Source organism: Elgaria multicarinata, chromosome 11 (genome assembly GCF_023053635.1).
Source record: "Elgaria multicarinata webbii isolate HBS135686 ecotype San Diego chromosome 11, rElgMul1.1.pri, whole genome shotgun sequence".
NCBI classification, from domain to species: Eukaryota; Metazoa; Chordata; class Lepidosauria; order Squamata; family Anguidae; genus Elgaria; species Elgaria multicarinata.
In genome coordinates, this window is record NC_086181.1 from 24881744 (window position 1) to 24902327 (window position 20584).

Here is a 20584-nt window from a genome sequence, read left to right on the forward strand (position 1 = left end):
ACTTAATCTATTCTTTAAATCTTCAGGAAAATTCTTTAACATTATCACCGGTGTTAAAGGGGAGCTGCTTGGAAGCAACTCCTTTTTATATTTGCTCCAAAGTTCCTAATGGAACTTCAAGAGCTGATTACCTATATCATCAACCCATTTTCCCCCTCTTTTCTTAAAAAATACATTATGCAAATTTAATTCTATATTGCTTGTAGTTTTATCCTCCATCCCATCTAAATCACCTACCCCTAAAATTGCTTCTACAATATGTCTTAGCCTATTTGCTACATAATAAAAGCTAATGTTTGGGAGTCCCAATCCTCCCTTTCTTTGGCTTAAATACCATTTGCTTTTATTTATCTAAGTTTCTTCTCCGCATTACAATAATTATTTATAATATTCTGCCAATTTTTTTAACTCTATCTGAAATTTTTATTGGTAGCATCCTAAAAACAAAATTAATCTTTGGTAAAATCTTCATCTTTATTAATGCTATTCTTCCAAACTATGAAGGGTTCAGTCTTTTATATTTTTTCAATTTTTCTAATATCTCCTTTTTCAAACCACTTAAATTCTATTTTTCTAAATCTGAGTAATCCTGATTCCCAAATATCTAATTTTTTCTTTAATTCTCATTTTTATAACTTTCCCTTCCCATTCCTTTTCCTCCTTTCTGGTATAATTAAATAACATCAACTCTGATTTTGCCCAATTTATTCTTAACCCAGTAATTTCTTCAAATTCTTTCAACTGCTGTTAAATTCTTTCCATCTTTCCTACTGGATATTTAATGGTTACCAATGTATCATCTGCAAACATATTCAGTTTTATTTTATTAATACTACCTATCCCTTCTATCTCCCCATCATCTCTTATTACATTTGCCAATAATTCCATAACCAATACAAACAGGACAGGCGAGAGTGGACACCCTTGACTTGTCCCTCTGGCTAGTCGTATCTTATCCGCAACTCCATCATTTACTACCACTATGGCTGTATTTTGAGAGTATAACTGCTCTATTAAAGCTTTAAATTTGTTTCCCAATCCCATTTTATTTAGAACCATCTTTAATGCTTGCCAACTCACACAATCAAAAGCCTTAAAACTATCCAACGCTAAAATACCCGCTTTAATCTTTGACTTTTTTATCCCCTGTATTACATTTAAGACTCTACCCACTAAGCTATGCATTTGTCTACCTGCTATAAAACCACATTGGTCTTCCCCTACATACTTAGCTATAAATTTGTTTAATCATTTAGCCAAAATAGTTGAAAATTTTTTTGCATCTTGATTTATTAACGAAATCGGTCTATATGAGTCAGGGAGAGTCAAATCCTTATCCGGCTTCGGAATTAAAATTATTATCGAGTGCTCCTATGATTCTGGAATCCTCTCACCTTCAATAATCTGGTCCTAGACCATCTGCCCCAGGTGATTTCCCCACTTTCAACTTCTCTATAATCTCCTCTATTTCACTTTGTGATATAGTTTTTTCCATTAATTCCTTATGTTCTTTTTCTAATCCCTTCTTCAAATATTTGGCCACATACACTTCCATCCTCTTCTTTTGGGTATCTTTTTCCTTATATAGATCTTCGTAAAATTCCTGAAATTTTTTTATTTTATCCTTCATCATGTGACAGTAATTCCCATGCTTATTTTTCACTGATCCTATCCCATTTTTAGCTTTTTCCTTTTGTGTGAGTTTAGCAAGCATTTTAGAATTCTTATTACTATTTTGGAAATGTTCTATTTTCATATAAATTAAATTTTTCTGAACTTCTTCTAAATTTATATTATCTAACTCCTTTTTCTTTGCTTGTAATTCTATTATGTTTATTTTTAGTTTGCCAATAATTTTTTCCAACTTTTTTATCTCTTTCTCTAATTTAACCTGCAATGCATCCTGTTGTCTTTTTAAGTTACACGTTTCCCTAATACAAATCCCCCTTGTCACAGCCTTCATGGTGTCCCAAACAACTGCCGTCCTTGTTCCTCCCTTTTCATTTATTTCCCAGGTTTCTGACAATTCCTCTTGCATTTTTTCAACCACTTTGGTATGCTTAAATATCTTAGTATTCAATCTCCACCTTAACACTTCTCTATAATCCTTACTAACTGTAAAATCTAAACTTACCAATGCATGGTCTGTTACTCTAATTACCCCTAATTCCATTCTGCATAGCTTAGTTACAAACTCTCTGGAGACAAAAATATGATCTATCCTAGAATATGTATGATGGACTGGAGAGTAAAAAGTGAACCCAGGATCTCTAAGAACTCTCCAACCGTCCACAAAATCCTTTTCTTTAATTTGTTTATTTAAAATAATAATATTATTTCTCTTTTCTACATTAGTGGGGTTTGACCTGTCTACTCTATTATCCATAACCATATTAAAATCAACCGCCAAAATAACATATCCCTCCTTAAATTCTTCTATTTCTCTAAATACCTCTTCATAAAATTCTCTTTGTTTATCATTTGGTGCATAAACATTAATCAAAGTATACATTTTCCCTTCAATTTGACCTTTAATCAAGAGATATCTACCATTCCCATCCTTTTTAATATTCTCCAAAGTAAATCCACTTCTTTTTGAAATCAAAATGGCCACTCCATTTTTTTTGAAGTCCCCAATGACTTTTCATAATAGACTGACCATTTCAGATGAATTTCATTTGTCCCATCGTTACATTGATGTGTTCCCTGCAGGAATATAATATCAGAACCATCTCTATTTAATAATTGTTCAATTCTCCTCCTTTTTACAACTGCCCCAGACCCTTGACATTGAGCATTGAGATTCTTAATTTCTTATCCATACTTAATTCTTTGATATTCTTTCCGATCCCTTGTGTGCTGAGACTCAAACTTACATACATAAAAACATAAACCCCCTTTCGTACCCCTCCCTCCCACCCAACCAATCTTCTCCCCCCCCACCCTCCCATATCTTTCCCCCCATTAATTCCCCAGGAGTCTAACACTCCGGCCATTAATTATTAACCCTTGAGGGGGGGAGTGAGCCAGGAATACAGAACTAGCAAGGCTTCTAATTTGTTCATACTGCTTATCATCACAAATTTATCCAATTTACACCCCACCCCCTGCAGCACCTCTTTCTTCACCATCCTCCTCCTTTGAGCCATCGCCGACGTCGTCTCGGGGACCCAAACCTAAACTCTCAAGAAGCTCCAGGCCTTGCTGTAAAGAAAAAACTTTATAAAATTTCTCCTTATATGAAAAGCGCAGAAAGACTGGGTACCCCAACCATAGGATATCGCTCTTTTCTTGAGCTCTGCTGTTATAGGCTTGACGCTGCGCCTCCAATCTAAAGTTTGTTAACATAGATCGTTATAAATTTGCACTGGAACTCCTTGAAACTTCAGCTCTCCCAATGATCTCAGCTCCCTCATCAGCTGCTCTTTTTTGAAGTAATTTGAAAATTTCAGCAGGACATCTCTTGGAGTTGAGCCGCTTCTATAGCCTGCAACCTCTTCTTCACTTAGCTCCACTTCTTCTTCACCAATTTCCAGGGTTGGGACCAGTTCTTTAAACCAGCGTGGCAGGATCTTTCTGAGGTTCTCACCTTTCTTCTCCACAAGATTAAGAAGATGAAGTGACGATCTCCTGTTTTGATCTTCCAAAGATATCAATCTCTTCTCATGGTCATCAAATTTAACCTCCTGCTCCTCCTGCATCTGCTTCACTTGCTTTCCCACCTGGTCTACTTCTGATTTAAGAGACTTTAATTGCTTATCATTCTTAGCCATCTCTGCAGCTAATTTATCCACACTCTTGTTTATTTTTGGCACCAGACAATGGTGCTACAGAATAAGCACCATCCCTTTCCTCTAAGTGTGCCCAACCCTACCAGACTAAGCTAAATGTAAGCAAATTAAACTGAATTAAAATATTTTACAATTCCTAAGACACTGTCTCCACACTTACAGTATGAAGCAGGCAAAAAGGCCCTGGCCAATCCAGCTATGAGTGAAAAACTTCAATTCAGCACCCAATAGGATGGCCAGATAAACACACACTGCATAACAGAAAGGAAGGGAGGTAGCCGTGACGAGGAGAGGCTGAGGAGTTGGGGCACAGCTGCCTTCTGTAGACTCAGCCACCCCACCCCTGGCCAATGGTGTGACTTGATAAATCCAACAACAACTGGGAACATCTCTTTCTCTCTCTCTCCCCACCCCAACCACAATAACCTCCTTCTGGTCAGACAAGCTGGACAAAGGGGAAGGGCATTTTTCTACACTGTTGGAGGACTAATTAGCTCTTTGAAGAAAACTAAGCCTACAAAAGCTAATTATAAATTTCTTTTGGGATGAAGTAAAGTTCAGAATGGCAGAGTGGAATGGAATAAGAAAGCTGAATGCTCTATACAACCTAATCAAAGGAAAGTTGCTTTAAGGACTGCATGCACCAGTTTTGTAGATTTCAAAATCAGGCTGACACAGCAACAACAAAATGTTGTTTTGTGTATATCTGTCATGTTAGAGGATTATTAAGAAGAAGCTAGGTGGCATAGCTAGTGACTGTGGTGTAATAAGAACAAAGCCTCATTGTGGCATAGGATGTGGGCATGACTTGTAGTGACTTCTTTTTAGTTGAAAGACCTTGCTAGTAGTAATTTTGTTCTTTAAAATCTGTGATAATGGGGAATGTTAATACACTCTTTAATTACATCCCAGTGATCTTGGGAATAACAGCTGAACAGCAAAATGAAGTTTGAGAGCCCTTAGACTTGCAAAGGGACATAATTTTAAATTTTAGAAGGAAAAAAATCTACCAACGGACTAAAGATCTCACAGTTGTTCATACGTTTGTGTGTATCTCCTACGACTATCAAAGTTGTATGGATGTTTGTTTTGATATATGACTGATTGCATTACATAATTGAACTGGAATCCTTAAACCCTTTTTTGGTCCCTATACATTCTTTGCTTATTTCCAATCACCATAGAATCATAGAATAGTACAGTTGGAAGGGACCTATAAGGCCATTGAGTCCAACCCCCCACTCAGTGTAGGAATCCACCCTAAAGAATACCTGACAGATGGTTGTCCAGCTGCCGTTTGAATGCCTCTAATGGGGGAAAGCCCCCGACGTCCCTAGGTAATTGGCTCCATTGCTGTACTGCTCTAAAAGTCAGGAAGTTTTTCCTGATGTCCAGCCAGAATCTGGCTTCCTGTAAATTGAGCCCATAATTCCATATCCTGTACTCTAGGTTGATCAAGAAGAGTTCCTAGCCCTTCTCTGTGTAACAACCTTTCAAATATTTGAAGAGTGCTATCATGTCTCCCCTCAATCTGTTCATATTAATCATTTCTGTGAATTGATATGTTTCATGATATGAGTTCCCCATTTTTTGCTTTCCTGTTGTCATTGATGTTGTCATTCTTGTGTTGAAAATTATATATATATAAAAAGGATTGTGAATCTTCTCTTCGCAGTTCCTGGCTCTGAAGAGCATGAGCAAAACTGAGATAGCTTTAAATCTGATCGTCAACTTCAAGGTTGTTGTTGTTTTTTAATTCAATGAATAAAGTTTCCTTCCTTCAGCAGTATTCCACTAAAGCCTCCCAAGTCACAACCTGCTTTGAGCAGGAACCTTTCTCTTTCACCCTATAATTATAACAATGACTGTAATTAGTCCTATTCCTTATTGAGGACCATTTCAATGCTCTATGGTCTGCAGCAAAACTAATAATGAAGAGAGTAGGCTATGGCCCTTTGTACACTTCAGGATTATCCAGGCAAATGGAGGGATCATCCCTGCCTGCTCTCAGGATCCCCTGTGTGTCATTTGGATGCACAGGGATGATCCCGAGATAAAAGGCAGGTGTAGAAATGGCCTGAGTCAACTCCCTCTACTGTTCCAACCTGGCAACAGAGACGATGGAAAGGCAAGGTTGCATCACCCTGATTTCCGAAACTGTAGCATTTATATTTCAGGCTACAGAGAAGAATAGTTGTGAATGATGGTCAGACAGGTGTACTGCTTGAGGCTCTAACATCAATGGGGGAAACATTAAAAAGAGAAACACTGAGAAAAGAATTGCATTTAAGATGGTGATATTACTGATTTTGCTGCAGGTACTTCTCGTTTGTACGGCATACATATCTCATCCACAGAAATGCCACACTGGTGACCCCCTCCCTATTCTTCACAGGTATTTGCAACCTGGTGATTTCATCATCGGTGGTATTACTTCTCAGATCTTAATGCCAGAAGTACAGAATGACTTCAAACAACATCCCAGTGAACAAGTTTTTGGAGACACTCTGTAAGATTCCCCCCTTTCCATAATGAATATATTTCCACATCAGTCACAACAGTAGATTATGTTTAGCTGCAACAGCTAATATAGTGATTTTTTCCAGTCAGAGTGTATAGATGGTCACACTGCTTCTTTTCTCATCTGTGCTCCCAACAAAGGCATGTAATCCATACTGCAATTTCGCAAGGATAATGGACGGATACTGGTATATACTTTGGTTGGAACCAGTGTGATAAATGTTAGGATCTGCTGTCTGAAAGAAATGAATTCCTTTTATTTCAATGGGCTCTAAGAGCTATGAAGTTCAAAGAAACCTTATCTATAATAAAGGAGGAAACAATATTACAACTTTTGATTTTATTGGAAGAAAAATTTCTAAAATTCATTAATAATAATAATAATAATAATAATAATAATAATAATAATGATAATTTTATTTGTTACCCACCTCTCCCTCTGGATTGAGGTGGGGTACAACACAAATACCAGCACAATAAAATACATATAACTAATTAAAATATTTAAGACTAGTATTATTATTATTGAAAGCAGCAAATTATTAAAAAGGCATCTTAAAATTCAACTGGGTAGGCCTGCCAGAAGAGATCACTATTAGGCATTATATAAAGGGACATTTTAAAAAACTTACAGCATACCCCTAACCATGTATATTCAGAGGAAAAATGTCTTCACAAAGTGACATACTCCTGGGTTGTGTGTGTGTGTGTGTGTATGTGCGTGCCTGTGTGTGTGTGTGTGTGCCTGTTCACAGCTAAACCCTGAACTGAGCCCTACATTTAGGATGTTTTACCATTCTCATTGTCCTTTCCTCCACCAATTGCCCTGGACATGCCAGATGTCATTTCTGAGGAATGTGCCAAGCAATTAATGTATTTCTTATGGATGCAACTGATCTGAAAATTCATCTTATACTGAAATGGATTTATATAATAAAACATTATCACTAATGTTCCATGTGCAAGATGTTAAGGAAATTTGTACACCGCAGAATTTAGTCATCCAAAGTTACTTCATATTGTCAGAAGAAATTAAAATTTTGCTTTGAAATCATGAGAAAATAATACATCAAAACTGATGTAACATAAACTAGTTGAGATGTGGGTGTTCTAATATGAATTAACAACACTCAAAGTGTATATATGACTTATATTATTGGCAGTTTATATTTTCAATTACTTTCCTAACGATGCCTTACAAGGATCCAGCAACACACTGGAACAACATTTTCCATAAAGCTGTCAACCACAAACACAAGGTCACTTTCTTGGACAGTCATTGCAAGCTCAGGTCCCATCAGCCTTTATGTTTGAATTTGTAATGTTTTGCACTAATGTGCATGACTTTATACTTGCTTACGTTGAACCACCATTGCCAATTGGTTGACATTTTCTCCAGTTTGGAGAATCCCTTTTGGAGTTATTTGCAATAACTTCTTCAGTACTTTTTTTTTTTAAAAAAAAATAAACTTAATAATTTAATGCCTGAAAGCAGGCAGAAGTGTTTTGGTACATATCTTTTCCAAATACATTCACTGAGATAGTGTGGGGAGTAACAGAAGCTTCTGGTTAAGCACAGATCTGTAATATATGCTGTTGATGGAGCAATAGTTTTACTAAAAGCAAAGGTTTACTCTAATGTAACATAAAATCTCATTGTAGAGTACTGGCTAAGAACTACCAGCATGCTTTAGCTTTGGTATACGCTGTGAAAGAGATCAATGAAAACCAACAGATCCTACCTAACATCACCTTGGGTTTCCACATTTATGACAGCTACTGTCTTGCAGACTGTACCTACCACAGGACTATGGAACTTCTCTCAACACACAACAGATTTATACCAAATTATAAGTGTGGCATTCAGAACAAAGTCATGGCTGTCATTGGGGCTCTTTACTCTGCAACCTCATTCTACATGGCAAACATCTTAGGTGCCTACAAAGTTCCACAGGTAGGATGCGTGGGCATGAGTACAAATGGTGAAAAAATCTGTTTTAAATCAAATAAGTTTGATTTCTATGAATCCAAAGCACATGTCACACAGTGGATTGGCTTTCCCCAAGTCTCTGAGATTTGATGGCCGTACAAACTGGCTCAAAATGTCAACTTCCCCTATAGGCTGAACCATGAGAATGCACATTTGGGAGGGGATTGGTGCATTTTTGGAAGCATTTGCATATTTTTGCTTGTGTGAATATTTGCAAATATGAATAAGCAGAATTTTGGGAAATTCAAAATTATCCAATTTTGCCAATTAACAGACAATGGAAGGGAAAGCATCTGACAGTATGTGAAAGGCAGCTGGAATGGATTTTACAAAATCCATACTTCCCTAGCTCTGAGTATGGGCTGAATTAAGTGATTTGCTGTACAATTAAGAAATGCATGTTTGAGAGAAACATGCTAGAATTTTTTAACCATTTGATGAGAAATAATTGCATTAAAATAAAAGAATACAAAAAGAATGAACAGCTTGGGCTGGGTGCAGGTAAGTATTTCTGAAAAATGTGGTTGTAAGCATTTCAGAAATGCTTTTCTTTAAAATGGAATACACTGCAAGCATTGGAATGTAAAGATTTCTGACTGCAAATTACATTTGGGTCTCCGTTTTGGGAGGTGAAAATTTTGTGAAATTTGTAACACACACACACACACACACACACACACACACACACACACACACACACACACAGGCCTCATCTATACTAAGCAGGATATTGTACTATGAAAGACATATGAATGCAGTATAAAAGGCAGGAGCCACACTACTGATTTATAGTGGTATTAAATGCACTGACATCTGTTTTGGCCCACTGGCACATATCATATACTGCTTTCATATCACTACAAACTGCTTGGTGTGGCTCCTGCCTTTTATATACCACTTTCATGCCACTTTTAAAGTGCAATATCCTGTTTGGTGTAGAGGGACCCTCTATCAATACACTAAAGTTAAGATGCTTCATTAGGAAAGTCAGGACAAGAATGTGTGAGGGATAATTGCTGATCCTATGAACTCCATCGTCCTGAACTGTATTTGAGATCACTTGGTATTTAGGAGTGATCCATGCAATTTTATCTCTGCCTATATATTAGGGCAAGTGGAACGTATATACGTATATTTCATTTTGAAAATATTTACTTCTCTCCCTTCACTCCAAGCCATGCATTTTATCTCTCCATAGTTCACATATGGCTCTGTTCCTCTCACGAATGATAAAAGTGAAACTTGTACTCTCTACCAAATGGTCCCCAATGAAGACTATGAACATGCAGGGATTCTCCACCTACTATTGCACTTTGGATGGACATGGGTTGGAGTCATTGCCAAAAATGACAAGAATGGAGACAGCTTTGTGAGGTCAATAAGTGAAATATTTCCCCTGAGTCATATCTGTTTTGCCTTCATAGAGAGAATTGAGGAAATGTACATGAATGAGCTTTATGAAGCAATGGATTGGTTGATTGGAATTTATAATGTTTCGATGCAGAGCAATGCCAAGGCAGTGATTGTCTATGAGGAAGATATAATTATTTTCAGGTGGTTGTTGTATCTACCAGGAATGGAAGGAAATATAATGATGCCTGAAGGTAAAGTATGGATTCTGACGGTCCAGCTGGAGCTCACATCATTCCATTATCAAAAGAGGTGGGATATACAAACCATGCATGGTGCTCTGGCCTTTACCAGTCACTCAAAGGAAGTGTTGGGATTCCAACATTTTCTTCAGACCAGAAACCATCTTGGGACCAAAGAAGATGGTTTTATCAAGGATTTCTGGGAACAAACATTTGATTGTTCAGTTCAAAATCAGCTGATGGGCACAACAATAGAGACAACCTGCACTGGGGAGGAGAAGCTTGAGAATCTCCCAGGGGCTTTTTTTGAAATGGGCATGACTGGCCACAGCTACAGCATCTATAACTCTGTCCATGCTGTGGCCCAGGCTTTACATGCCATGATGTCAAACAGACTGAAACAGAGAGGAATGGTGAACCTTCAGGATCAGGAGCCTTGGCAGGTAATGGCCTAAGCAAGCAAATAGGGGAGATCCATACATTTATTGGTGTAGTAACAGGATCCAAAATTTCCTTTAAAACCTTCTGTATCCTTTCTTTGCCTAAGGAATGAGGAAAGAGAAGCTGTATAAAATGTCATCTCTGTGGGTCAAAATGGACATTACTTCAGTTAGGACTATATCTGGACTGGGATAGTAAAATTAATATCCCATCTCAGAATACGATAGTTGCGTATGTTATCCACACAGATTTTATGGAAAAAAATGTTCTTTTCTTTGTGATTCCAGCTCCACCACTTTCTAATACACCTATCATTCAATAACAGTGTCGGGGACAAATTATCTTTTGACTTGAACAGGGAATTGGTAGCTGGATTTGATATTATAAACTGGGTCACTTTTCCAAACCAGTCTGTTCAAAGAGTGAAAATTGGGAGGGTGGATCCACAGGCAAAGTCATTCACCATTAACGAAGATGCCATCACATGGCACAAGAGTTTTAACCAGGTAAGCTTTGACTGCAGCTAGTTTCAAAAGTTTTCAAATTCAGAGAGAGTTGTGAACCACATTCCTATGCGAACAGTGAACGAATATGCATTCTACAGCTTTAAGACATTTTAAAAGATTAGATCGAATCCAGATTTAAGAACTTACAAATAGAAACAGATTTACAGACCCCTGCAAGTGACGTCAGATACACAGAGGTTAGTCGATACTGCTGAATGGGGAAGGATTTTGTGAAGCAGGAGGAGGATTCTCCATGATCACAGAGATACACGTTATGTGAGCTAAACTCTACTCAGCAAAGGGCTTTTTGGTCAATTTTTTGGGAGTTTCCCCTTCTCCCAACCCTGCCACACCTGAGCCAACCCCATGCAGTATAGTCTCTCATTCTTCTGAGTAGAATCTGCAGGGGGCTATTGGGGAGGTCATGGGAGGTGGTGGCAGAGAACCCCACTTCCTCCAGCCCAGATACAATTCTGGATCCAGGCAATTAACTTACTGATTATGTATGGATGTTTTGAATTGTGGAACTGGATTACAAAGCAGGATATTAGTTCATACTTAAATTTGGGAATTATGAGTGCAACCAAATGAAATGCAATATTGGGAAGTTAACTGTACATTCCTGAACAATATGAGAAGGTTACAGTTTAGCTTTAGATAAAAGTGAGTTATTGAAATTTCTGGTGCACTGTTGAAATGTTTGCTGGAATCCTTCATTTAGTTGTGTTGAAAGTAAACACTTCGCCTTGAGAATTGAATAAAAAAGCTGCAAAGGATCCAAAGATGAATTTAAAAAATCACATTCATTCTGAATAATATGACACAAGCAGAAATTTAAGAGGTGTTAAATTTGTTTAGAAACCAGAGCTTCGGATGAATTGGGGCCTTTTCATTTAAATAAGGGAAATTTACCCCTCCCTGGATCTGCATGTGAAATTGCAGGAATCTATTAGATCCTTTCTTCAGGCACCTAGCCTGCTGTTATGGGTGAGCCACTCTCCAAAGCCAGGATATGGGTTAACACAGGCCCTCTCTAATGAGACACGTTGAAAGTGTGAGACCAACCTGCTTCACTGGTGCCCAGTGCTGCACAGCTCCAAATAGATGAGGCACAAAGGTCCCCAAAGGCAAATCATATCCTGATATGAGATTTACACAGCCCCTGAAAAGGAGGTCCTCCAGATATGTCAATGACCAAAGTGTTCACCATTTCTATTCTAAAAGAGCTCCCACACCCCTGTCAATCCAATGTATTACACCTATTTTCTTACCCTTCACTAATCATTTATTTATTGATTTATTTATTTTATTACATTTTTATACCGCCCAATAGCCGAAGCTCTCTGGATGGTTCACAAAAATTAAAATCATAATTCCAGTATGGAGTAGGCAAAAAAAACTGTACACAGCTGCAAATTCGTGGTAGGTAAAATTCCTACTAAGCCCCTCCCACTTCAAAGGGGGTGACTGGCTAATCCCATACAATTTACCAAAAGGGAAGGAAGGAGCAAGAAACGAAAGAGTTTTAGCTTCAGCCGGGCTGGAATTTATAGGCTCTGCCCCAGCCACGTGTCATGTGCATCTTGCATATGGAACGTCTTTCCTTCCCACCCACAAAAGCCACCCCCCACCCAAGCCGTTCTGGAAGGGTGGGAAGTGGGCTTAACAGAAGCAAAACACTGCAATGATATCACATTCCAGGTGTAGGGAAGCATGTTCAGACTTTGTGTGGGATGTTCTCTTCAGAATCATGAGGGCTCTATTCTTCTTAGCCATTATGACGTATAAATATGGAACCAAAGTTCTAGGGTAACCATATGGAAAAGAGGACAGGGCTCCTGTATCTTTAACAGTTGTATACGAAAGGGAATCTCAGCAGGTGTCATTCGTTTGCATGCAGCACCTGGTGAAATTCCTTCTTCATCACAACAAATAAAGCTGCCAGAGCCCTATGAAATCTGCACAGCTTCTGAGAAGGAGGTCCTCCAGATATGTCAATCACCAGAGTGTTCACCATCCCTACTGTAATATTGTGGAGATGCCACCACACTGCTGTTAATCCAATATAATCCATGTATTTTCTCACCCTCCACTAATCGTAATTCCAGTATGGAATAGGCAAACAACAACAACAACAACAACAACAACAAAACCCTGTACACAACTGCAAATTTGTGGCAGGTAAAATTCCTACTAAGCCCCTCCCTCTTCAAAGGGGATGACTGGTTAATCCCAAACTAGTTAAAGGGAGGGAAGGAGGGAGCCAGAAATGACAGAGACTGAGCTGCAGCCTGGATGGCCTTTATAGGCTCTGCCCAGCCACATTTCACGTGCATCTTGCATATGGAACGTCTTTCCTTCCCACCCACAAAAGCCACCCCCCACCCAAGACATTCTGGAAGGGTGGGAAGTGGGCTTACAGAAGCAGAACACTCCAATGATACCACATTCCAGGTGTAGGGAAGCATGTTCAGAGTTTGTGTGGGATGTTCTCTTCAGAATCATGGGGAGTCTATTCTTCTGTGCTATTATCACGTCTAATTGTGGAACCACAGTTCTAGGGTGACCATATGGAAAAGAGGACAGGCCTCCTGCATCATTAATAGTTGTATACAAAAGTGAACTTCAGCAAGTGCCAATTGTATGCAGCACCTGGTGAAATTCCTTATTGAAGTATAGATAAGGACCTCTGAAGAATAGTTCAAATTCCTGAAATGTGTAAAATGTTTAGAATGCAAATTATATTGTGAGATATTTTTGTTGATTCAATAATGTATATTTAACTAATAAATACTTTTACCAAAATCATTGTGTTACATTAACACATATAGAATGCATATAGCAAATACAATGTTTGTATTTTATCTATTTAAAATTGGTCTGTTAAAATACTGTGTATTTTATATATTGTTTATATATTGTTTATTCCAGTGCATTGTCCCCTGTTGACAGTTTCAAGTGACTGGCAAACTAAAATACAGGCAGTGACATACAACTGAGGAAGATTATTGGAAATGGAATGTATAAATCAGAATTACTGTTTTGATATTGATTTGATTTGATATTGCAATTGGAATATTGATTTTGAACTGTTGAAATTGTAATTGGACTACTGACATTGTATTTGCTATATGCATTCTATATGTATTAATGTAACACAATGATTGTGGTAAAAGTATTTATTTGTTAAATATACATTATTGAATCAACAAAAATATCTCACAACATAATTTGCTTTCTAAACATTTAAAATATTTTAGGAATATGAGCTATACTTCATAGGTCCTTACATATACTCGACTGTTACATATACTCCCTTCTTTTTTCTTGTTTGAAATGCCTTATTCATCAGAACAGTTAAAGGTATAGGAGTCCTGCCCTCTTTTGAATCTGTTCATTCCAGTATAGCTAGATTAAGGAGTGCTGTCCTCTTTTCCATATGTTCACCCAAACCAGTCCACCACACATCTTTGGTAACAAACATTATTTTTGTCTTCTTTTCATGGCCAAGACATTGCCTTTTTCTAAATGTAATGACAACTGCCACCCAGGTTATAGCAAGAAAATGAAGGAGGGGGAGCCATTTTGCTGTTATGATTGCAGCCGATGTCCAGAAGGGAAGATTTCAAGCCAAATGGGTGAGAAATGTAGAGAATTATGTTATGATACTAATGAAATTAGAGAATAGAATCATGTAAACAAGAGAGGTGTCAAACTGGAGATGATAAGTGCAGGTTATCCTGCCCCTTTAAAAGCAAAATGAAATCTCTTTCTAGTTTGCACATCAAGAAGGAGAAATACTACTATTTCGAAATGTGTGCATTTAATTATCACCGAGAAAATATTGGTGAAGCCAATTACAGAAATGCTATATGCAAAGATACATATGGTTTGATTCCATTAAATAAGCCTACACATTTTGGCTCTGAATATGGTTCTTCTTTGGTTGATAGATTTATTGTATAGATGCATGATGGGTTGTTTAATTGCATACAACCTATCCTCCATTGACCTACACTTACTCTCAGGCCTAAATCCAAATGGGAAAAAATGGACTGCATGGGATCAGCAAAGATGCTTCATGGCACCCTGCTCTTGTGCTGCTTTATGAAGCATCTGAGCCATACAGTTTTGCTGAAGGAATCCTCCTGTGAGGTCATCCTCACCAGTATGTTGCCTACATCAGTAGCTGGCAAGACAGGTTCAAAAGTGAGAGTGCTCCCTCTTCCAGCAGTAAGGCTTGATTCTTCATGAACCATTATGGGACGAGGACAACATGGGGCAACTTTGCTGACCAAAGTGTAGGTGCATGGAGGGTTAGCGGTAAACTAGCACAACTTTTGACATTCTAGGTCATCATTGTTCATGGGGCACATCAGTTTGACATCTGCCTTAGCTTTGAATTTCCTGGCTGTGTTGAGTTTTAGTACATGATAACTTAGGCGGTTACTAGACAAGGGGTTAGCCCGGTGCAAGGCCCTGGCTCATCCCTGTGCATCCATATGATGCACAGGGGATCCTGGGCTCAGGCAGGGGTCAAACCTCCCTGGCTCCGGGGTAACCGGCACCACTTGTGGATTGGTATTTCCCATGGTCTAGGGCTGAGCCCAAGACCGTGGGCATGTTGCATGTTCCGCTGATTTTTCTGGCTACCGCATTTACTTGCGAGTAGCTGGGGAAAGCGGTGGACGGTGCGTAGCGCTCCACAGGAGTGCTGTGGCCATCACAGCAGGTTGGGGAGATGGGGGGAATCGGAGCCAGGGGATGGGGGGAATCAGAGATCACGGGTAGGGGATTGTGGGTGGGTGGAGAAATGGAAATCATGGGTTGGGGGATTGCGGGGGGAAACAGAGATCAAGGGCGGGAGATCACGGGCGAGGGATCGCAGGCACGTGGGGAAACAGAGCCATGGGGAGAGCGGGGACATCGGAGCCAGAGCAGGGAGACATCGGAGCCAGGGGAAGCAAGGAACCCTTTTTTAAAAACAAACAAACAAACCTTCACTCATGTTTATCATTGGTGCACTCCTGCGGACATGGCCCTTTAAAAAAATTTTTAAATGGTGGACGCAACACGTCCTTCCTGCAGCCCGTCACATCTTATGTGTAGACACGGGTGACAGCCCATTCCACTTGTAACATGGGCTCGCCCCTCCTCCTGCAAGGATTCCAAGGTAGGTCTAGCAAAGCCCTTAGTCATTGTATCAATCTGACAGGAGATTTGATAATTTATCTGGTTTTTGAAAAGGAAATGTATCATTATGCTACAGGGAATCCTACACTCTCCACAATGCATATTTATCTATTTCTTTCTAGTGTCTTTCTATACCAAAGTGGATATAGAGCCAAAGTTCTCTGGGCAGTTCACAAAAAGTATACATTCATAATGAGTGTGAAACATTATTTCATTTCAAGAATAAGGAATCTAAAGTCTCAGAGAGAAGTTCCCCAGATAGAGGAGCTGGACTTCTGCAGAGAGTCACCCTCCACATGTCCATATTGGGCAGAATGGGGAGAGAGGGGGAGGTAGCAAGTTCATCCTGCTTCCTTTTATCATGAGTAGTGTTTAGATATGAGAATTATTGAACAGGCTAAAGCATAACATACATTTTAAAGAGCTAACAGAGTGTAAACACACATTCACTGTAACTTTTGAATATACCCCTGGTGTGAGACATGATCCTTGCATGCCTCTTTTTCAAGTTACGGCAATTTCTGATGTAGTACATTTCTAAAACTGCATTTCTAAAACTGTGCTATGACTCCTTGATCCTTCTTCTTCCCCCACCTGTGCATTCCATCCCCACTCTTTCCAAATTCTCTTAGGGTCAAAGTGTATGTTACCTAAAATATATGATTGGTTTTTGTTGTAGTAGTCATTGGCCATAGCTAGACCTAAGGTTTATCCCAGGATTGTCCTGAGGTCAAACCTGTTCAACTAAGTGCCACATGGGGCATCCAGTGCTCAGGCAGGGACGAACCTGGGATGATCCTGGGATAAACCTTAGGTCTAGCTATGGCCATTGTTTAGTTCAAAGATAAGCTCATGGGATCTAATATGGATCAAGAATATAGAGTGGTGGGTGGAGAGAAGGCTTTAACCCTTTCCCCAATGCTTGTAACTTACATTACAAGTAGATTTCTGTATTCCTCTGTAAACCTGGGCATGGGGGGGAGCTGTTGTGGGTGGGGCCAAAATAAGAGTCGTGAAGGCCGGCCATTTTCTGGCTGCAGTTGGTGGCATCAGGATGGGAGGGGACTCAAGTTCTTAAAACTACTGCTACCCCTCCCACCTTCCTCTTTTGTCTTGCGGCACCCTTCCTCCCACCCTTTGGACAGTATGAGCTTGCTGTTTGCCATTAGGGGGCCGAGTAGGATTTTTGTGCTCATTACCTAATTTGGCAATGAGTTTTTTTGACTACTCCATACTATAAGACACCTTGGGAGAATTAAATAAGTTAATTTGGTCCATGTTTAATAATTTGGTCACATTTGATTGAGGGCAGTAGGTAAGGGCATCCTGAGAGGGGTTCTGGGGTGGTGAGCATTTACAGGCACTTTTGCGGTGATGGGTAAGACCTGAGGCTCTTAGCTTTGAACCGCGCAGCTTGGCTGGTGAAATAAGGGTTACTTTGAGACCAACCCTCCTCACTCACTCAGAGTCATGTGGCCTGTGCTGTAGTGAAAATGGAAGGTCTCCCTACCCCAAATGGTATAACCCCGTAGGATGGCAAAATGCCAGGCACCAACCCATGGGTGGTGAATGGCTCACCCTATTCTACCAACCTACCTCACAGGGTTGTTGTGAGGATAGAAACTGAGAGGAGGAGGATTATGTATGCTGCCTTGGGTTCCTTGCAGGAAAAAAGGCAGGTTATAAATGCAACAAATAAAATAAATAAATAAATTGAGGAACAGGCCTCCTTAGTGGCCTGATTGAGAATGTCCTCTTTGGCTAGGATCTCCCCTTTGCAGATCACTTAATAAATGTGACCCAGTTTAAACCCAATACTATATGTTGTCTCATTATTTCTTGCCTCCACTTACTGCATCTTACCAGCAGTTGCTAACAATGGCTTTCATCAGGAAAACACATACAAATCAAAACATTTTATTACGGTCCGAGACCAGCACAACATTAATCCAGCATCAGCAACCCTACAAAATAGTACAGATCCTTAGTTCCCATCTCCCAGAGATTTAACACTCCTCCGAGGTTAATAGGTTATGAGGTGTCCTCATAGCCAAGTGGCAGAATTTAGCAACCTTATAAGTAACTGAGGGCTTTCTATCCGCAAGGAGGATCTTGGTATAAAATTCTTCAGAGTTACCTGGAAAGTCCTGTAGTAGAGAATGGATTAAGCTTGACGGGGCCTCTGAGTCGAACAAACAGTGTAAAAGCACATGAGAGGATGTCTTTATCTCACCTGAATCACATGGGCATAACCTTTGGGGGATTCCTTGATATCTCCCTCTGTGAACTTGGAAGGGAGAGCATTATAGCGAGCCCTTGTAAATGCCCACCTGTATTTATAATATGTAAGGGAGCTCAGATATGCTGTGGAGACACCACCCTGTATATCTTGAGAAGAACATATATAGGATTTGACTTAGAACATTCTGCAGTTCAATATCCCATATACGCTGCTTAACAAGGTCTTTGGCTTTTTCTAAACCTATGGCTAGTAGACGTTCTGTAGAGAGCCCATATGTGCATAATTTCTCTTGGATAATATTCCAAACAAACACATATGTACACATGGACAGAACACTTTATCAAACCAATGAAATGCACACCAGTAGTTTCAAACAAAACACAGTTGTAGGTCCCATTGCATTTTGTGAACCGCCCAGAGAGCTTCGGCTATTGGGCGGTATAAAAATGTAATAAATAAATAAATAAATAAATAAATAAATAAATAAAGAATAACACTCAAGCAATTCTATGGTTGTATAGGAATAAGTCCTAGAGTTTGTATCTTACCTAGAGAGGGTAAGTTAGGTTTTTATAAGAATTTACCCAAAATTGCTACAATCAAATGGAGGCAAAAAGAACTTGAATTAAAAAAAATCAGGAGACAGTAACGTTGATCAATTTGGTCCATCTTTAATCACAGCCAATAAATCTCTATGGACAATAGCCATGGACTCTAAAATCTTCTTTGCTTTGTCTTGATTCAAAGCTATAGGAGAAATCAAGGAAAAGTTTATCATAGATATATCGAAAGATAGATAGATAGATAGATAGATGAGAGCTAGATGAGTGATAGAAAGATAGATAGATCATATAAAGTTTACAGTCTTTTTTCTTTCACACAATATTCTTATATTTATGTGAGAAGGCTGTGCATCAAGGGAAGTTTCAGAAAATGAAGACTAAACTTTTCTTTTCAGAGATGGATGACCGTATTCAATGTCCGTCTTTAATACCAGCCAATAAATCTCTATGGACAGTAGCCATGGAATCTAAAACCTTCTTAACTTAGTTTTGATTCAAAGCTATAGGAAATATTGAGGAACAGGTTAGATGATAGTTAGATGATAGATAGATGATAGATAAATGATCTATTGATCGATGGATTGACAGAAAGAAAGAAAGAAAGAAAGAAAGAAAGAAAGAAAGATCGATCATATAAAGTTAATGGTCATTTTTTTCTTTTCATACAATATGTAAGAGAAGTTTTAGAAAACTAATACTCAATTTTTCCTTTTTAGACATGGATGACTGTCTTCAATGTCCAAATGATCAATACCCAAACAAGGACCATGATTTCTGCATTCCTAAGATAATAACATACCTGTCATATGAAGAACCTTTGGGACACAGTTTAGTTGTCTTTGCTCTTTCCCTTTCTATTGTCACAACTCTAGTCTTAGGAATCTTTAAGAAGCACCACAACACTCCTATAGTCAAAGCTAATAACCAGAACCTCACTTACATTCTTCTCATCTCCCTCCTGCTCTGCTTCCTTTCTGCATTGCTATTCATGAACAAGCCTGAGAAAGTGACATGTCCCCTCCGTCAAACTGCTTTTGGCATCATCTTCTCTGTGGCTGTGTCTTCCGTTTTGGCCAAAACCATTACTGTGGTTCTGGCTTTCATGGCCACCAAGCCAGGAAGCAGGATGAGGAAATGGGTGGGGAAAAGACTGGCCATCTCCATTCTCCTTGGCTGCTCATTTGTCCAAGCAGGCATTTGTGCTGTGTGGTTGGCAACCACTCCTCCATTCCCTGATGTTGACATGGACTCAGTGCCTGAAGAAATTGTCTTGGAATGTAATGAGGGCTCCGTGACCATGTTTTACTGTGTCCTGGGTTACATGAGTTTCCTGGCACTTGTCAGCTTCACTGTGGCTTTTCTTGCTAGGAAGTTACCCAACAGTTTCAATGAGGCCAAGTTTATCACTTTCAGCATGTTGGTCTTTTGCAGTGTTTGGTTATCTTTTGTTCCCACTTATTTGAGCACCAAGGGGAAATACGTGGTAGCTGTGGAGATCTTCTCCATCCTATCCTCCAGTGCTGGGATGCTGGGTTGCATCTTTTCTCCCAAATGTTACATTATTTTGTTGAGGCCTGAGTTGAACAACAGGGAAATACTAAGAGTTTAAAAATGAAGGCATTAGGCCTTTTCCCTCCCTGCTGACCGGCTGGGGTTGGGGAAGGTTGTTGTAGGTGAGGGAGAGGAGGAAAGGATGCTACATGTGTTTTTGCACATGTACTACAGAAAGTCGTGGGCGGGGTTAGC

At 39.3% G+C, this 20584-nt stretch overlaps 1 protein-coding gene across 1 annotated transcript; it reads left to right on the forward strand.

Annotated features, from left to right (window-relative positions):
* The first annotated feature begins 5911 nt into the window (after positions 1-5911).
* LOC134405535 (vomeronasal type-2 receptor 26-like) lies at positions 5912-20447 on the forward strand. Its single transcript, XM_063136779.1, has 7 exons — positions 5912-5919; positions 6187-6300; positions 7974-8265; positions 9500-10336; positions 10622-10840; positions 14352-14478; positions 19555-20447. Exons 1-7 carry the CDS (start codon positions 5912-5914, stop codon positions 20445-20447), a joined length of 2490 nt encoding a protein of 829 aa, XP_062992849.1.
* Positions 20448-20584: the final 137 nt, after the last annotated feature.